Source organism: Anticarsia gemmatalis, chromosome 23 (assembly GCF_050436995.1).
Source record: "Anticarsia gemmatalis isolate Benzon Research Colony breed Stoneville strain chromosome 23, ilAntGemm2 primary, whole genome shotgun sequence".
NCBI classification, from domain to species: Eukaryota; Metazoa; Arthropoda; class Insecta; order Lepidoptera; family Erebidae; genus Anticarsia; species Anticarsia gemmatalis.
Window position 1 is genome coordinate 2717142 of NC_134767.1, and position 11961 is coordinate 2729102.

General features: G+C 36.5%; 2 protein-coding genes across 2 annotated transcripts; both read right to left on the reverse strand.

Annotated features, from left to right (window-relative positions):
- Nucleotides 1–10: 10 nt before the first annotated feature.
- On the reverse strand, nt 11–3350 carry LOC142983220 (elongation factor Tu-like). The gene is made up of 6 exons (XM_076130121.1): nt 2974–3350; nt 2409–2662; nt 1935–2058; nt 1377–1627; nt 760–988; nt 11–257 (listed from the first exon to the last, which is right to left on the reverse strand). The coding sequence occupies exons 1-6, from the start codon at nt 3278–3280 to the stop codon at nt 52–54; spliced, it is 1371 nt and encodes a 456-aa protein (XP_075986236.1). The 5' UTR covers nt 3281–3350; the 3' UTR covers nt 11–51.
- A 1673-nt stretch (nt 3351–5023) lies between these two features.
- Nucleotides 5024–10543, reverse strand: LOC142983070 (WD repeat-containing protein 48 homolog). The gene is made up of 4 exons (XM_076129887.1): nt 8919–10543; nt 7735–7899; nt 7129–7308; nt 5024–6786 (listed from the first exon to the last, which is right to left on the reverse strand). The coding sequence occupies exons 1-4, from the start codon at nt 10422–10424 to the stop codon at nt 6691–6693; spliced, it is 1947 nt and encodes a 648-aa protein (XP_075986002.1). The 5' UTR covers nt 10425–10543; the 3' UTR covers nt 5024–6690.
- Between the last annotated feature and the right edge of the window lie 1418 nt (nt 10544–11961).

Below are 11961 nucleotides of genomic sequence, written 5' to 3' on the forward strand. Positions count from 1 at the left end.
ACACTAGTAATCTATATACAACATAATTTATTAACAAATATCTACAGTTAACTAATCATCATACTTCATAACAACTTTTCCTAACTTTCCTTTAGGCACATCAATAGGTTTCAACGTGTCTGTCACTATACCGGTCGCTACAGTGACATTGTTCTCTCTGATTGTGAACGGCTGGCCGTTTGTCATCACCATGTCTTCAAGAAGGGTTAGGTAGACTTCTCCGTGGTCACCTGGCATCATCATGTTCATTGAAGGATCTGGAAAGAAGTAAAGGTAAGTTCATTAATTATTTAAGCAATATACCTCACTGAGTGGTATAGGTACGGTTGGTTTTCAGAACATTTTATAATTACTATAACAATTATCGTACTAACTGACAACCTTCGAACTTGGGAAGGTGAAATCTAGCATTAATTAAACATAAATATTCCAGCAATATAAGGAACTAGACGGTTTGTAAGTTTGTAGGCATCATATTAGCGTACTTATACGTTACAGTGTTTACAGGTGTCTTGCCCGAGAGCGAGGTAATAGCGTATTGAAATTTATGATGAGATGTTTAAAAAATTATGTTCTTCATCTATAGCTCAAAATACAAAACGAGATCCAGATTTCGCTGATCGTAACTATCAAACTTCAAAAACTAAATTTTTTTGTTAATACTACCAGTTTCTAGGTAATTAGTCATTGAATTCGTATCAAATGCATACATCAATTTATAGAGCAAAAGGTATAAAGTTGTTAAGAAAATTATCTTACCTAAATCAATCCTGCAAGCAATGTTCCAAGTACCACTGAACATTTGCTGTGCATATTTAGAAAAGATCGGCTTCTTCCTTCCACCCTCGCCTCTCGTTAGAAAGTAAATCTTTGCTTTATAATGATTGCTCATTTGACAACTCTTGGCCGCTACTAACAACATTCCGGTTTCAACCGATTTTATCTTTATACCTCGGAGCAGAACGCCTACATTGTCACCAGCTAAAGCCTGGAAAAATTAGAAAAAACATATATTATAGCCTCTAGATTATGAAATAGTTTAGTGTTTTAAAAATTGAATCGTACGCCTCTAGTGCTGAAAGCATTTTTTTACTTGAACTTTTTTTTTATCCTGGTCCTATAAAGTGATACCAGTTTTTTTAATACGCATTAGTGGTACAGACATTATTCCGATCTTGAATTAAATGCCTATCCATTTGATTTGATATATTCCAGATGCTATCGCAATCAACCTAGACGTCAAAAGTTGGTGTACAAATAAACCTAGAGCTTTCAACCTGCAGTAAGAGACTAACAATATACTTCATTCACTATGTAGGTACTCAGTAAATCATAAAAGTTTACGTAAAAACAGTTTTAGAAGCCTATAGTCATACCTCAGGCACACTCTTCTTAAAGATTTGCACATCTGACAGTGTTGTTTTAATATTGTACCCAAAGCCAAGTAAATCAGCATCGTCGTTTCTTTTCATAATACCTCGTTTTATCGTTCCAATGACTACGGTACCTCTCCCTGGGACTGTGAAGGCATTATCTATAGGCATAAGGAATGGGGACTTTAAGTCCCGCACTATTGTTGGTACGTATTTGTCCATGGTGGATAGGAGTTCGCGTATTGAAGGGGCACCTGTAAGAAAAGATTTTTTAAAGGCAAATTTTTGAAATATGACCATGAAATGCTTATGCTATTAAGTGCACTATGTATGCATTCTAAAGCTTAACCTGGCCATGGTCTTTTTAATGGAGAAAAATAATAACACCTAAGTCTGGAAGAGGGTTTTCTGAACCTACTCTGAAAGATAAGGTTTGCTTTTTGTTCACTAGTGCACTAATCCATATACAAATCTATATCCCCTATGGATAAAAGATGTGCTATTTTGTATGTGTTATGTATGTACAAATCAGTATTACAATTAAAAAAAGGCAGTACCTACCATACTCAGTTTCATCACCATTCAAAGCCTTCAGTGCCGACCCACAAACCATAGGCACAGTGTTTCCATCAAAGCCAAAATCTGATAGCAGCTCTCTCATCTCAATCTCCACAAGCTCTAATAACTGGAAACACACACAAAAAGTAATTTCATATCAAAATAGTGTTTATTAGGGATAAATAAATAAATATCATTGGACAACTCACAACATACGGTCATTTGATTCCAAACTAAGCAGAGCTTGTACTATGGTAATCAAAGAACTGATAAACATACTTATGTACTTCTTTACACATACTTATATAGATATATTAACAACCAGGCTCAGAACAAATACTTGTGCTCATCACACAAAGATTTGTCCTGGGTAGGATTCAAACCCACCATTTGCAGCACTACAGTAATTGCAGCAAGGTGACCACTATAACTATTGAATCATGACCTTTTATTGCTGAATTTAGTAATTAAACTCACCTCATTGTCAACTAAATCAGCCTTATTAATATACACCAGTATATATTTAATGCCAACTTGTTTAGCTAATAACAAATGTTCTCTAGTCTGAGGCATAGGTCCGTCATTGGCTGCTACAACTAAGATCGCAGCATCCATTTGAGATGCTCCCGATATCATGTTGCGGATGTAATCTGCATGGCCGGGACAGTCTGTGTGTGCGTAAGAACGGAGTTTCGTGCTGTAGCCGACGTGCGCTGCGTTTATTGTTATTCCTGTAAATATGGCAGATGTAAGTATGTTTCTTACAGTAGAAGTAGGTATTAATGAAAAATAATATAGCATGTGAGTTTTGGCTGACAAAACTCTAGAAACTCTATTTTATAGACAAAAGTCACATGCATTATATGTCTCTATAGTGTCATTAAGTTAGGTCTCTTTTTGGTAAGTATATGTCCAGAAACAGTTGTCGTGATTTACATAAGCCTTTTTCCTTAACGGAAATTGATGTTATAATGTTCTGTGTAATAGAAATTATGTGACGGCTACATAAAACGTTATTTAACAGTCATCAAGGACAACAAACCTCTCGATTTTTCCTCCGGCGCTTTATCAATTTCATCGTAGGACACAAACTTCGCCAACCCATCCTTTTCCAATACCTTGGTTATAGCAGCAGTCAGGGTCGTCTTCCCATGGTCTACGTGCCCTATAGTTCCTATATTTACGTGTTTTTTCTCAGCAACTTCAGGCTGTGTTTTTGTACTGAATCCATTTCTAGAAATCTGAAATACGCCTACACATAACCTGCTTTTGGGGAGAAAACTATCTCTCAAAGGCAATTTTGTTCTAAATGTGCAATATAAAGCCCTTAACACTAGTCCCCCAGTCATGTTTATATAAATATTTTTAGTTTTTCATTTAGATTAAGTGATTTTTAGGTTATCGTTGTGTTGACAAGATTTTGACAAGTGACAGATGATATAAAATTCGTGTAGTAACAGGACCGTCAAATATAGTTAGATTAAATCAGCACGAACTCTTTGTTTATTAATGAATTTTGTAACAGCATCACACCTTTATTACCTACGAAAGTGTCGGTAGAAGTAATATGTGAATTATATATGTTTATTCACTTATTTATTCGAAATCAAACGAAATCTTTCAAATTAACAACTTTATTTCAAGTTTAGGAGCATATCCACTGAGTAGACATCTTTAGTGCATCTACCATTAGTAAACGGAATATATTTCGCTGTATATATCAATTTGTTTTATATTGCTTAATTAAGTCTAATAGAACATGCCATTTAGTAACACCTACAGTACAATCTGAACTAATACATTTAACTCAAATATTACTAGTACAAAGCAAAGGCAGCGGCAGTAGTTACAATAAGTATAACGTAATAATATAATACACTTCTAGACAGTATAATAATCACAAGTCTGAAGACATTATACTTATTTATTATTATAATTACACATTTTATATTTGAAAATTGCCTACTTATCCATAGGACATTATATCAATGAAGTTCTTGAACACTCTTGATACTTATGAGCATTTTAAAATAACCTGTCATTAAGTGCATTTTGCAATGCCGTATATTTAATTGTTTGATACTTTAGTATATTTTTTTTCTATATTATCGAGTATATTATTGTTTGTTAACAGTCATTTTAGACTTATTTTATAGCTTAAATAACCCCTAGCCGTAAACATTAATTTCTAGTGGCTAAGTTTGAACAATCTTGTGTACCTAGAATGTTACTGAACATTTTTATTTACAATCTTAACTTTAGCTCGTAGGAAAACTATTTAAACCTATCATAGGTAACAGATTATTTAAGTCAACTATACATAATTTGCGTAGTTAATTAAGTTTAAGATTGCATAATGCGTAATTGTAACTGCATCCAATAAGGGGACTGCTAAAAATAAAGCAAAAAACGTGAGCCAAAAATATCTACTAATCAAAATAAAAAACACAAAATAATTTTCAAGTATTTTAATAACTTAAAACATTCTCGTTGCACGACATTAAATAATACGTAACTGGAATAAAATAGGTCAATATATTGCCAATTTTTTAAACAAAAAATATTTTTTAACAATAGTTGCGCTTACTTGAAACTAGATGTCGCTGCTTTAAACTTGATAGAGTATTTATCATAAATTTTTGTAAGAGCCCAAACTTAAAACCATGAAAACTTAAAAAGCTGTTATAAAATATTTAATATTTAACGTAGGCAAATACATTTTCAAATAATTATTATTCATGTAATATGACATGTAATTGGCTTATATTCTTCGCATCTTCAAGATTTAGAGTTTGGGCTCCGCTAATACAGTTTTAGGCAATATGCAGACAGAATAGGTTACATTTTTGCATATTTTTGATGCTTAATACACCAAATTATGACGGAATCAAACATCGTTTCAACAGGCAAGTATGAAAATATGGATAGAATCACATTTTACATGTTACATAGGTTGCAGACCTAATAGTCACATAAGATAACTTGCGTAAGGCAATAAATACTGTATACAACTGCAATGCAACTATATTTACGTTTACGACTGGTAGGCAACGTTTTACGAATGTTTCTGTATCCGTTTTGGTTGCACCATAACAGTTTATATCAATTGATAGTTTTTTAATAGAACAAGCTGCGATATTTGATATTACTAATTACAAAATCTAGGAGCGTCGCAAGTAGTGTCATCTTTAGGCCCCCCCTAGGCAATTAATAATATTGAACAATAAGGTCTATTTAAACTATCGGGGCTTGTACAGATAATACTAAATTGCTTAACGATGCTGACGTAAATCGGCCAAAACGGCGTAACCAAACATTCTCACGACTCATTTTTACTCATCATGTTAAAGACCCGTTTAGCAATTTAGTATGAAATATAATTCGGCAATTTCGATACTGACTATTGACTGTTTAATTATATTAAGCGATGAAATTGCGCAATATTATTGCGGGCCCAGGGGCGGTCTTACAAATTGACAGTTGGTCAGATTACCGGATAGTAAATTGCAAACATTTACGATCTATTTCACCCGAAGTATGGTATAGCTTAACAACTGGAATTTTAACAGATTTCTTCGTACACTTAATCTACCGGATAGTCTATCCACAAGGCCTTGTTCTACGTGAACGACGCGACATACCATCAAAACAAGAGACTAAGATATACATTTACTGTCTTAAAAATGAACGCTGTGTAAGTTCTAACACAGTGTTTTGTCATGCTCAATCAATTTTAAAACTGTATATGAGTGAAAAAGACAAAATACTGTATAACTAAGTCTAGGCTGCCCTTAGTGCTTGTTCACGTTGGAACTCGCGGGCGCGGTGGCGGTCGCGAGCGCAGGGACGTGGCGATTTGTGTTCACGTTGGCCGCCAGGCGGGCGTTTGGCTCAAACTGGTTGAACTTACTTGACGTCGCGAGTGAACCGCGCCCGCCACCGCTAGTTCGACGTGAACACACACGAACATCTTCACTTGTTTGATATTGGCGCGAGCGCGCCACGCGGGCCGCGCGCGACGCCGCTAGCTCGCCCGCGACTTAGACCGCGCGAACGGTTTGTACGTGAACACTTGGGAACTACGCCATACGTTTGATATTTCGCGACCGCGCCCGCCACCGCGCCCGCGAGTCAACGTGAATGAGCACTCAGTCAGCTGTCAATAATGCGACGCAAGGTATATTTCGTATCTTGACATAAGCGTCGCATCCGCATCGCGTTGCATCACTCACGTAGAACAAGATATTATACACTTATGTGTTACATAGCTGTCAGTAATAAGACGCGACGGTACTTAAACGGTTTGACATTCGCGTCGCGTCGGGATCACATCGCGTTGTTCACGTAAAACAAGGCGTATACTTATGCGAAACTTAACTGTCAGCGACAAAACGCAATGATTCTTCGCATTTGGACACTCGCGTTACATTGTAATCGTAAAGACGCAACGCGACGTATTTTCGTATAAGCGTCGCGTTGCGTCTGTAGGCAATGCAACGGTTCTTCACATATTGACATTCGCGTCACAACGTCATCGCAGAGACGCGACGCGAAATATTTTTTATATTAACATCGCGTCGCTTCTATAGGACAAGGGATTATAAACTTACATGATACGCAACCGCAACGCAACGCGAATGTGACTACAACGTGACGTTATTTCGCGTAACTTGAACACAAACACCACAAAGTTCGTTCACAGTTTATACATACAGTGGAAAGTGCAGTACTTTCTCAGCTGATAGATGGTAGGCGTGTTTCATTGTTTCAGTACTCTGTAGTGCAGTGTGAATTCTACGTTGGACTTCCAGATGAAGTGGCGGACTGTTCTGAGGTCCATGTTAGGGTCTAGTACCTAGAAGTAAATAATATTTTTATTGATTTGTTTCTAAACAGATTTTCTTAATTGTTACTAGGCATAGTGCTTATAGTACAACAGTGATAGCCGAGTTTAGCCCGGAGTTAGGAAGTTCAGGTCATACAGCACGTAAAGCCGTCGGTCCTGCGCCTGACCTCTCACTAGTCGTGTCGGTTTAAGCGTCCCACCAGGCTATGAGAGTAAAGGAATAGAGAGTGTACCTGTGTATTGTGCTCACACTTAGACACAAAGTCCTGCGCAGCTGGGTTAAATGAAACTGGCCGCTGTAGCCGAATATCAGCCAAGAGCATTAAATAAGTAGTTTCTTTTATGTGTTACCTGATCACAACACAGCAATTCCACCCTTTCCTCAGGCGCATCATTCCCGCTATCTTCGTTGGCACTGCCGCGGCCGCTGCCCGCGCTGGCTCCGTTCACGTCGCCGCCGCCCACGATCTTTTCTACTACGTGTTCAGCTACTTTACGACATTGGATGAAGTCGTTCGCTACTAGACGGTCCTGGAATAAGCAAATAATTTATTTGTTTATGTAATGTAACAGTTTGAAGAATAACTTTGAGGTTTTGACCAACACTTTACATATTTTTTGACAAAAATTACCATAAAAAAATAATCTTTGGTTCACGAAGAAAAATAATGCTAGTAGTTCAAAGTTTTACTTGATATTTAAGTAACTTGTCTTTTAAGTTTTAATGACTTGAATTATTGTAAAGACGGCGATTATGCCAGTGATTTAGGACATGGCCACGCCCGGGATGGTGGGTTCGATTCTCACACGTAATACCGTGAGGCACCGATTTATCGACCCCTAACTGATCTTATAGAGAAATTGAGTGTGTGAGATAGTTAGTTAGAATCAATAGCCAATTAACTGGTTGCTATGATAAAAAATTGCTAAATAAGAAGAATATAAAGTAAATAGTACCTTCTTCTGTCTGTCCTGTTTACTCTGGCAGCTGGAATGTGGCAGTAGATAAAACGGTAGCTTGTTTAACTTAGGTGCGGCCATCTCTATAGCTACGTCTACCACCCATGACGGTACCGTTTCTACTAGTAAGTTGCCTTCTGTCTCACCGCCCGCATCGCCTACCTGCAAGTTGGGAAGAGTTGTTGCAATAAAATATTTTTTAGTAAATGATAAATACTGACAGGTCAGTTTTAGACAAATTCATACAGAAAATAGAGGCGCGAAACCCTTCCCGCGTAAATCCCGATTCCTCACGAACTCCGGGATAAAAAGTAGCCTATGTGTTATTCTGGGTCTTTAGCTATCTATATACAAAAAAGGCTACCAATTATTTGAACTCTGACATATTAAGGGTTTGTTTGTTTGTTGTTTTAAGGGTGTTATGAGTTTTCGATTTTAGCAAACAAGGGAGCCATAAGATATGAATTTCCTATTAAAAATATTTATTTAATGATGTTTTAAAATGAATACATATACAATGACTACTTTATACTAAACAAAATCTTTCAATCTCAAAAACATTTTAGATCATTATTATCTTACCAAATATGTCCTTACCTAATTAATAAAAATGAGGCTTTATCATGGTAAAAAACATACAGATATATCATTCGGTCACTGGACAAACAAGTGACAGTTAACATGACTTGTTAGTCAATAAGATAGTAGATAATATACCTATGTATGTATGTATATAAAACATTATCTCACTGAGACTTCAATCTGATAGCAAGATCTGTTAGATATAATACTACTGGAAAATACTGTTATTTTATAAATTGTGTTTATTTTCCTTGAAGTTATCTTTTTTGGATGTGATTTTAAATATAGGTCACCAAAGACTTTGTATGTATACATTATACAATGAAAAAGCAATGGTTAAAGTAGGTATCAATAAAAAAATTACATGCAATCTGATAGTGGTTCCACTCCTAGATTTGTAGCAGTCTATATTTCTTTCTGTTGTTAGTAAAGTTCCATGATTAAGACATTTAAAACTGGATAGATATCAGATCTTGAAAAAAGATTATCAGTGGACATTCCTATTAGCTTGGTAAGTAGATAGTCTAAAAGAATAGGTGTAAAGTGTAATATACTAAATAGTGGTTAAGAGTCATAATAAATGAGTTTCTAGTACTTACTTGTAATCTATAAAGTGTTCTACCACCAACTTCACTAAATATAAGCGGGGTATGCAGTGGTACACTGAAGTAACTGTTACCAATAACTCGTACTCCTGCCTCATTCACCCTATTCGGATGATTCCAATGATCCAACAATGCTTGCAGCAACAATGCACCAAAGTTAACCTTCTGATCGTTCTCAGTTGTCAACCCAGCTTCTTTAGCACTGACCCACGCACTCAAACAATCTGTTTCATCTTGCCCTAAGTGTATCGTCAACATACCAGTCTTCAAATCAACATTAAACCAATTTGGTACGTAAACCATTTTAAACCGCTTTTTTACTTCTTCTTCGTAATCCACTTCACCCAAATCTTCTAGTTTACAGGCTTTTAAAACGTCATATAGTGCTACATTATTGGCAGTGTCTTTTGTAACCACATGTCGTTTGTCATTCAGTACTGTATAATGCTTTATAGCGGGACCTCCAGGAATGTGATGTAACGGTTGTGTCTGATACACATTGTTAGTATTATAATTATTTTGATTATACATGTCTAAGGAGTTTAGTGGTGGCAGTTTCCAACAACGGATATCAGACTCTGACGTTGACACCCAAACACCAGTTTGGTCAGCGGTAAAGCATAATTTGAGTATTGGGGCTGTCTCTTCACAAACTATCATAAAGTTGTCTGGGTTTCTTAATTCGGTTATAATGACTAGTCGGTCTCTACCTCCAGATATTATGTGGCTAAAGTTTTCTGTGGCAAGTAGTGCCCACACTGCTTCAGAATGTACTCTTATTGTTGACACACACCTCTGTTGTGATAAAGACCAAAGTTTGATAGTACCATCTGAGCTGCCTGATACACATTGTGTTCCATCTCTGCTTACAACTAATGCTTTAACATTGTCGGCGTGGCCTTTAAGTTTCATAAGTCTAGAACAGTTTCTTGGGTCCCAAACTCGCAGGACTTTCTCAGTAGAACCACTCACTAGTATAGTACCCGGAGGGTTCATAGCAAGGCTGTATATCGACTCCTTGTTGCCGACAAGACTAGATGTTGTCACAGTGTTATTACTGGCAGTTAAAGCGGTCAAAGTATTCACATCCCATAAGAATATAGCGCGGTCTAAACCCGCACTAGCGACTTGTTCCTTGTCTTTCGCGTACGCTAGAGTACGTACATAGTCTTTATGAGTTCTAAGAGTAGACATACAAAACCCTTTCGGGGCGTTCCAAACCTTTACCGTGGTATCGGAGGACGCGCTTATTAAGTTCTTTCCGCCGCAACAAAGCACGATATCGTTCACCCAGTCGGTATGATGTTCCATACTCTGGATATACCGGTCCTGCACACCGTTTCCTGTGTGCCACACTCGTATAATCCCATCCCGACCGGCCGAATATAATCGCCCCTGAATAGGGTCCAGTTGGAGTGAACTAACACCATTTTTATGCCGCCTTTCCTCCTCGTCTCTAATCACGAACGACACTTGAGTTTTCTTACGCATCGTGCCCATTTTCCGACATTTTAAAACGTAATTTGATTAGTATTTTTCACTTTTTGTTAGTAAAACTGTATGGTCTCGATTTGTTTCAATTGTTACAGGTTTGTTTGACATATGTATTTGACAGATAGTGGAAAATGGCCACCGACCGCTTGGCTGTGATTGGCTCGATTGTAGAATCAAGTGGCCAATCGCGCATGCGTGTCAAAATTGCATTCAGAGATAACTTTTTCCAAATGCGTTCAATGTTATTGTAACTGTCCTACTTTGTTTTTTTTTTGTTATGTTGTTGTTTTATAACATTTTGTTTATTATTGTGTGCTGGCTGATAAACATAGCCGGGTTCATCCTTATGTCTGGAACAATTCGGTAGGTAGGTGCACCAGGAAATATTCACTCTATTACTCATCAGGGATGGGATGAATATGGTTAATAATAGTAGGAAAATAAAAACAACATTTGAAATGGAGGTGTATTTAACAGAGTTAACTATGGTTAAACGGCTAAAGATTATTGTACAAAATATCAATTCATTGTTTTTTAATAACTTTCGTTTTAAATTGTTTCTTGAGCGACGTCGAATAAATTTCAATAATATATCTCAGAGCCCGACCTCTTTCACTTTCCAAATTGATATGAACGAAATTGTGATTCACTCCTCCAGCCTCTATTGTAGCTATTCCTTTTTTATTTGGGTCAAGGTCTATACAAGCAATACCTGTGATATTGGTTCCGTTCGGATAATCAAAAGCCACTGCCGCGTTTCGTTTCACAAATAAAAATCCATGTTTTTTCACTTCTGTGTATGACATACGCGCGCCAAAATCATTGCCTTGATACAAATCGTAGGAAGAAATTATTACTAAAAATAAACTGAGTTCCAATGTTAGGCAAAGGAATTTCATTATGCCAGTATGTCAGTAAACACGTTGAAATGTGTCAATGTCGTAGATAAGACTGTTTATTTGTTAAGATGAAAAAGTAATGCTCATTCACTGTTCATTCATACGCAAAGAGCTAGTAATTTTATAGTCATAAAGAATTTATCATATTTTATTACTAATAAGAATGATTTTTCTTTAATTACTATTGGTGTGTATTGTGGTTCTGTAGTCCTATTGTATAATGTAGGTATTGGTCTTTTAACAAGCTGTAGTAATGACACACTGATTTGGCTACCAAAGAGTTACATATTTATAGGTACTTTAAAATATCACTCGACACCAACATTGAAAATTCGAAGTGAACTTTATTATGTTTTCATAGACTATACCTACTATAGACAGCGTGCGGGGTTCGTGAGTTCGATTCCTATATTGGGTCTTATTTTATTTCATAACAGTACATGTTTTTCTCTTGTTTAAAGAAGGTTTTTTTCACTAGCTGAGTTTGTTTATACAAGACACGGAACCATAATAAAAAACATAAAAAGTTCATCAAAACATGTTTTTTTAATCGTATAAGATAAGTATTGTATTCATTGCCATTGGATGCTATTCTGAGTGCATTCTAATCTTCACACGTTAAAGTGTATCTCACATGCAAAAAC

Coding starts and splice junctions, on each gene's coding strand:
- LOC142983220 (XM_076130121.1), bottom strand. CDS start 3,280: ATGACTGGGGGACTAGTGTTAAGGGCTTTATATTGCACATTTAGAACA. Junction 2,059..2,408: donor CTGATTTAGTTGACAATGAG/GTGAGTTTAATT, acceptor GTGTGTTTCCAG/TTATTAGAGCTTGTGGAGAT. Junction 989..1,376: donor TTAAGAAGAGTGTGCCTGAG/GTATGACTATAG, acceptor TAATTTTTCCAG/GCTTTAGCTGGTGACAATGT.
- LOC142983070 (XM_076129887.1), bottom strand. CDS start 10,424: ATGGGCACGATGCGTAAGAAAACTCAAGTGTCGTTCGTGATTAGAGAC. Junction 7,309..7,734: donor AACAGGACAGACAGAAGAAG/GTACTATTTACT, acceptor TGCTTATTCCAG/GACCGTCTAGTAGCGAACGA. Junction 6,787..7,128: donor AATTGCTGTGTTGTGATCAG/GTAACACATAAA, acceptor ATTTACTTCTAG/GTACTAGACCCTAACATGGA.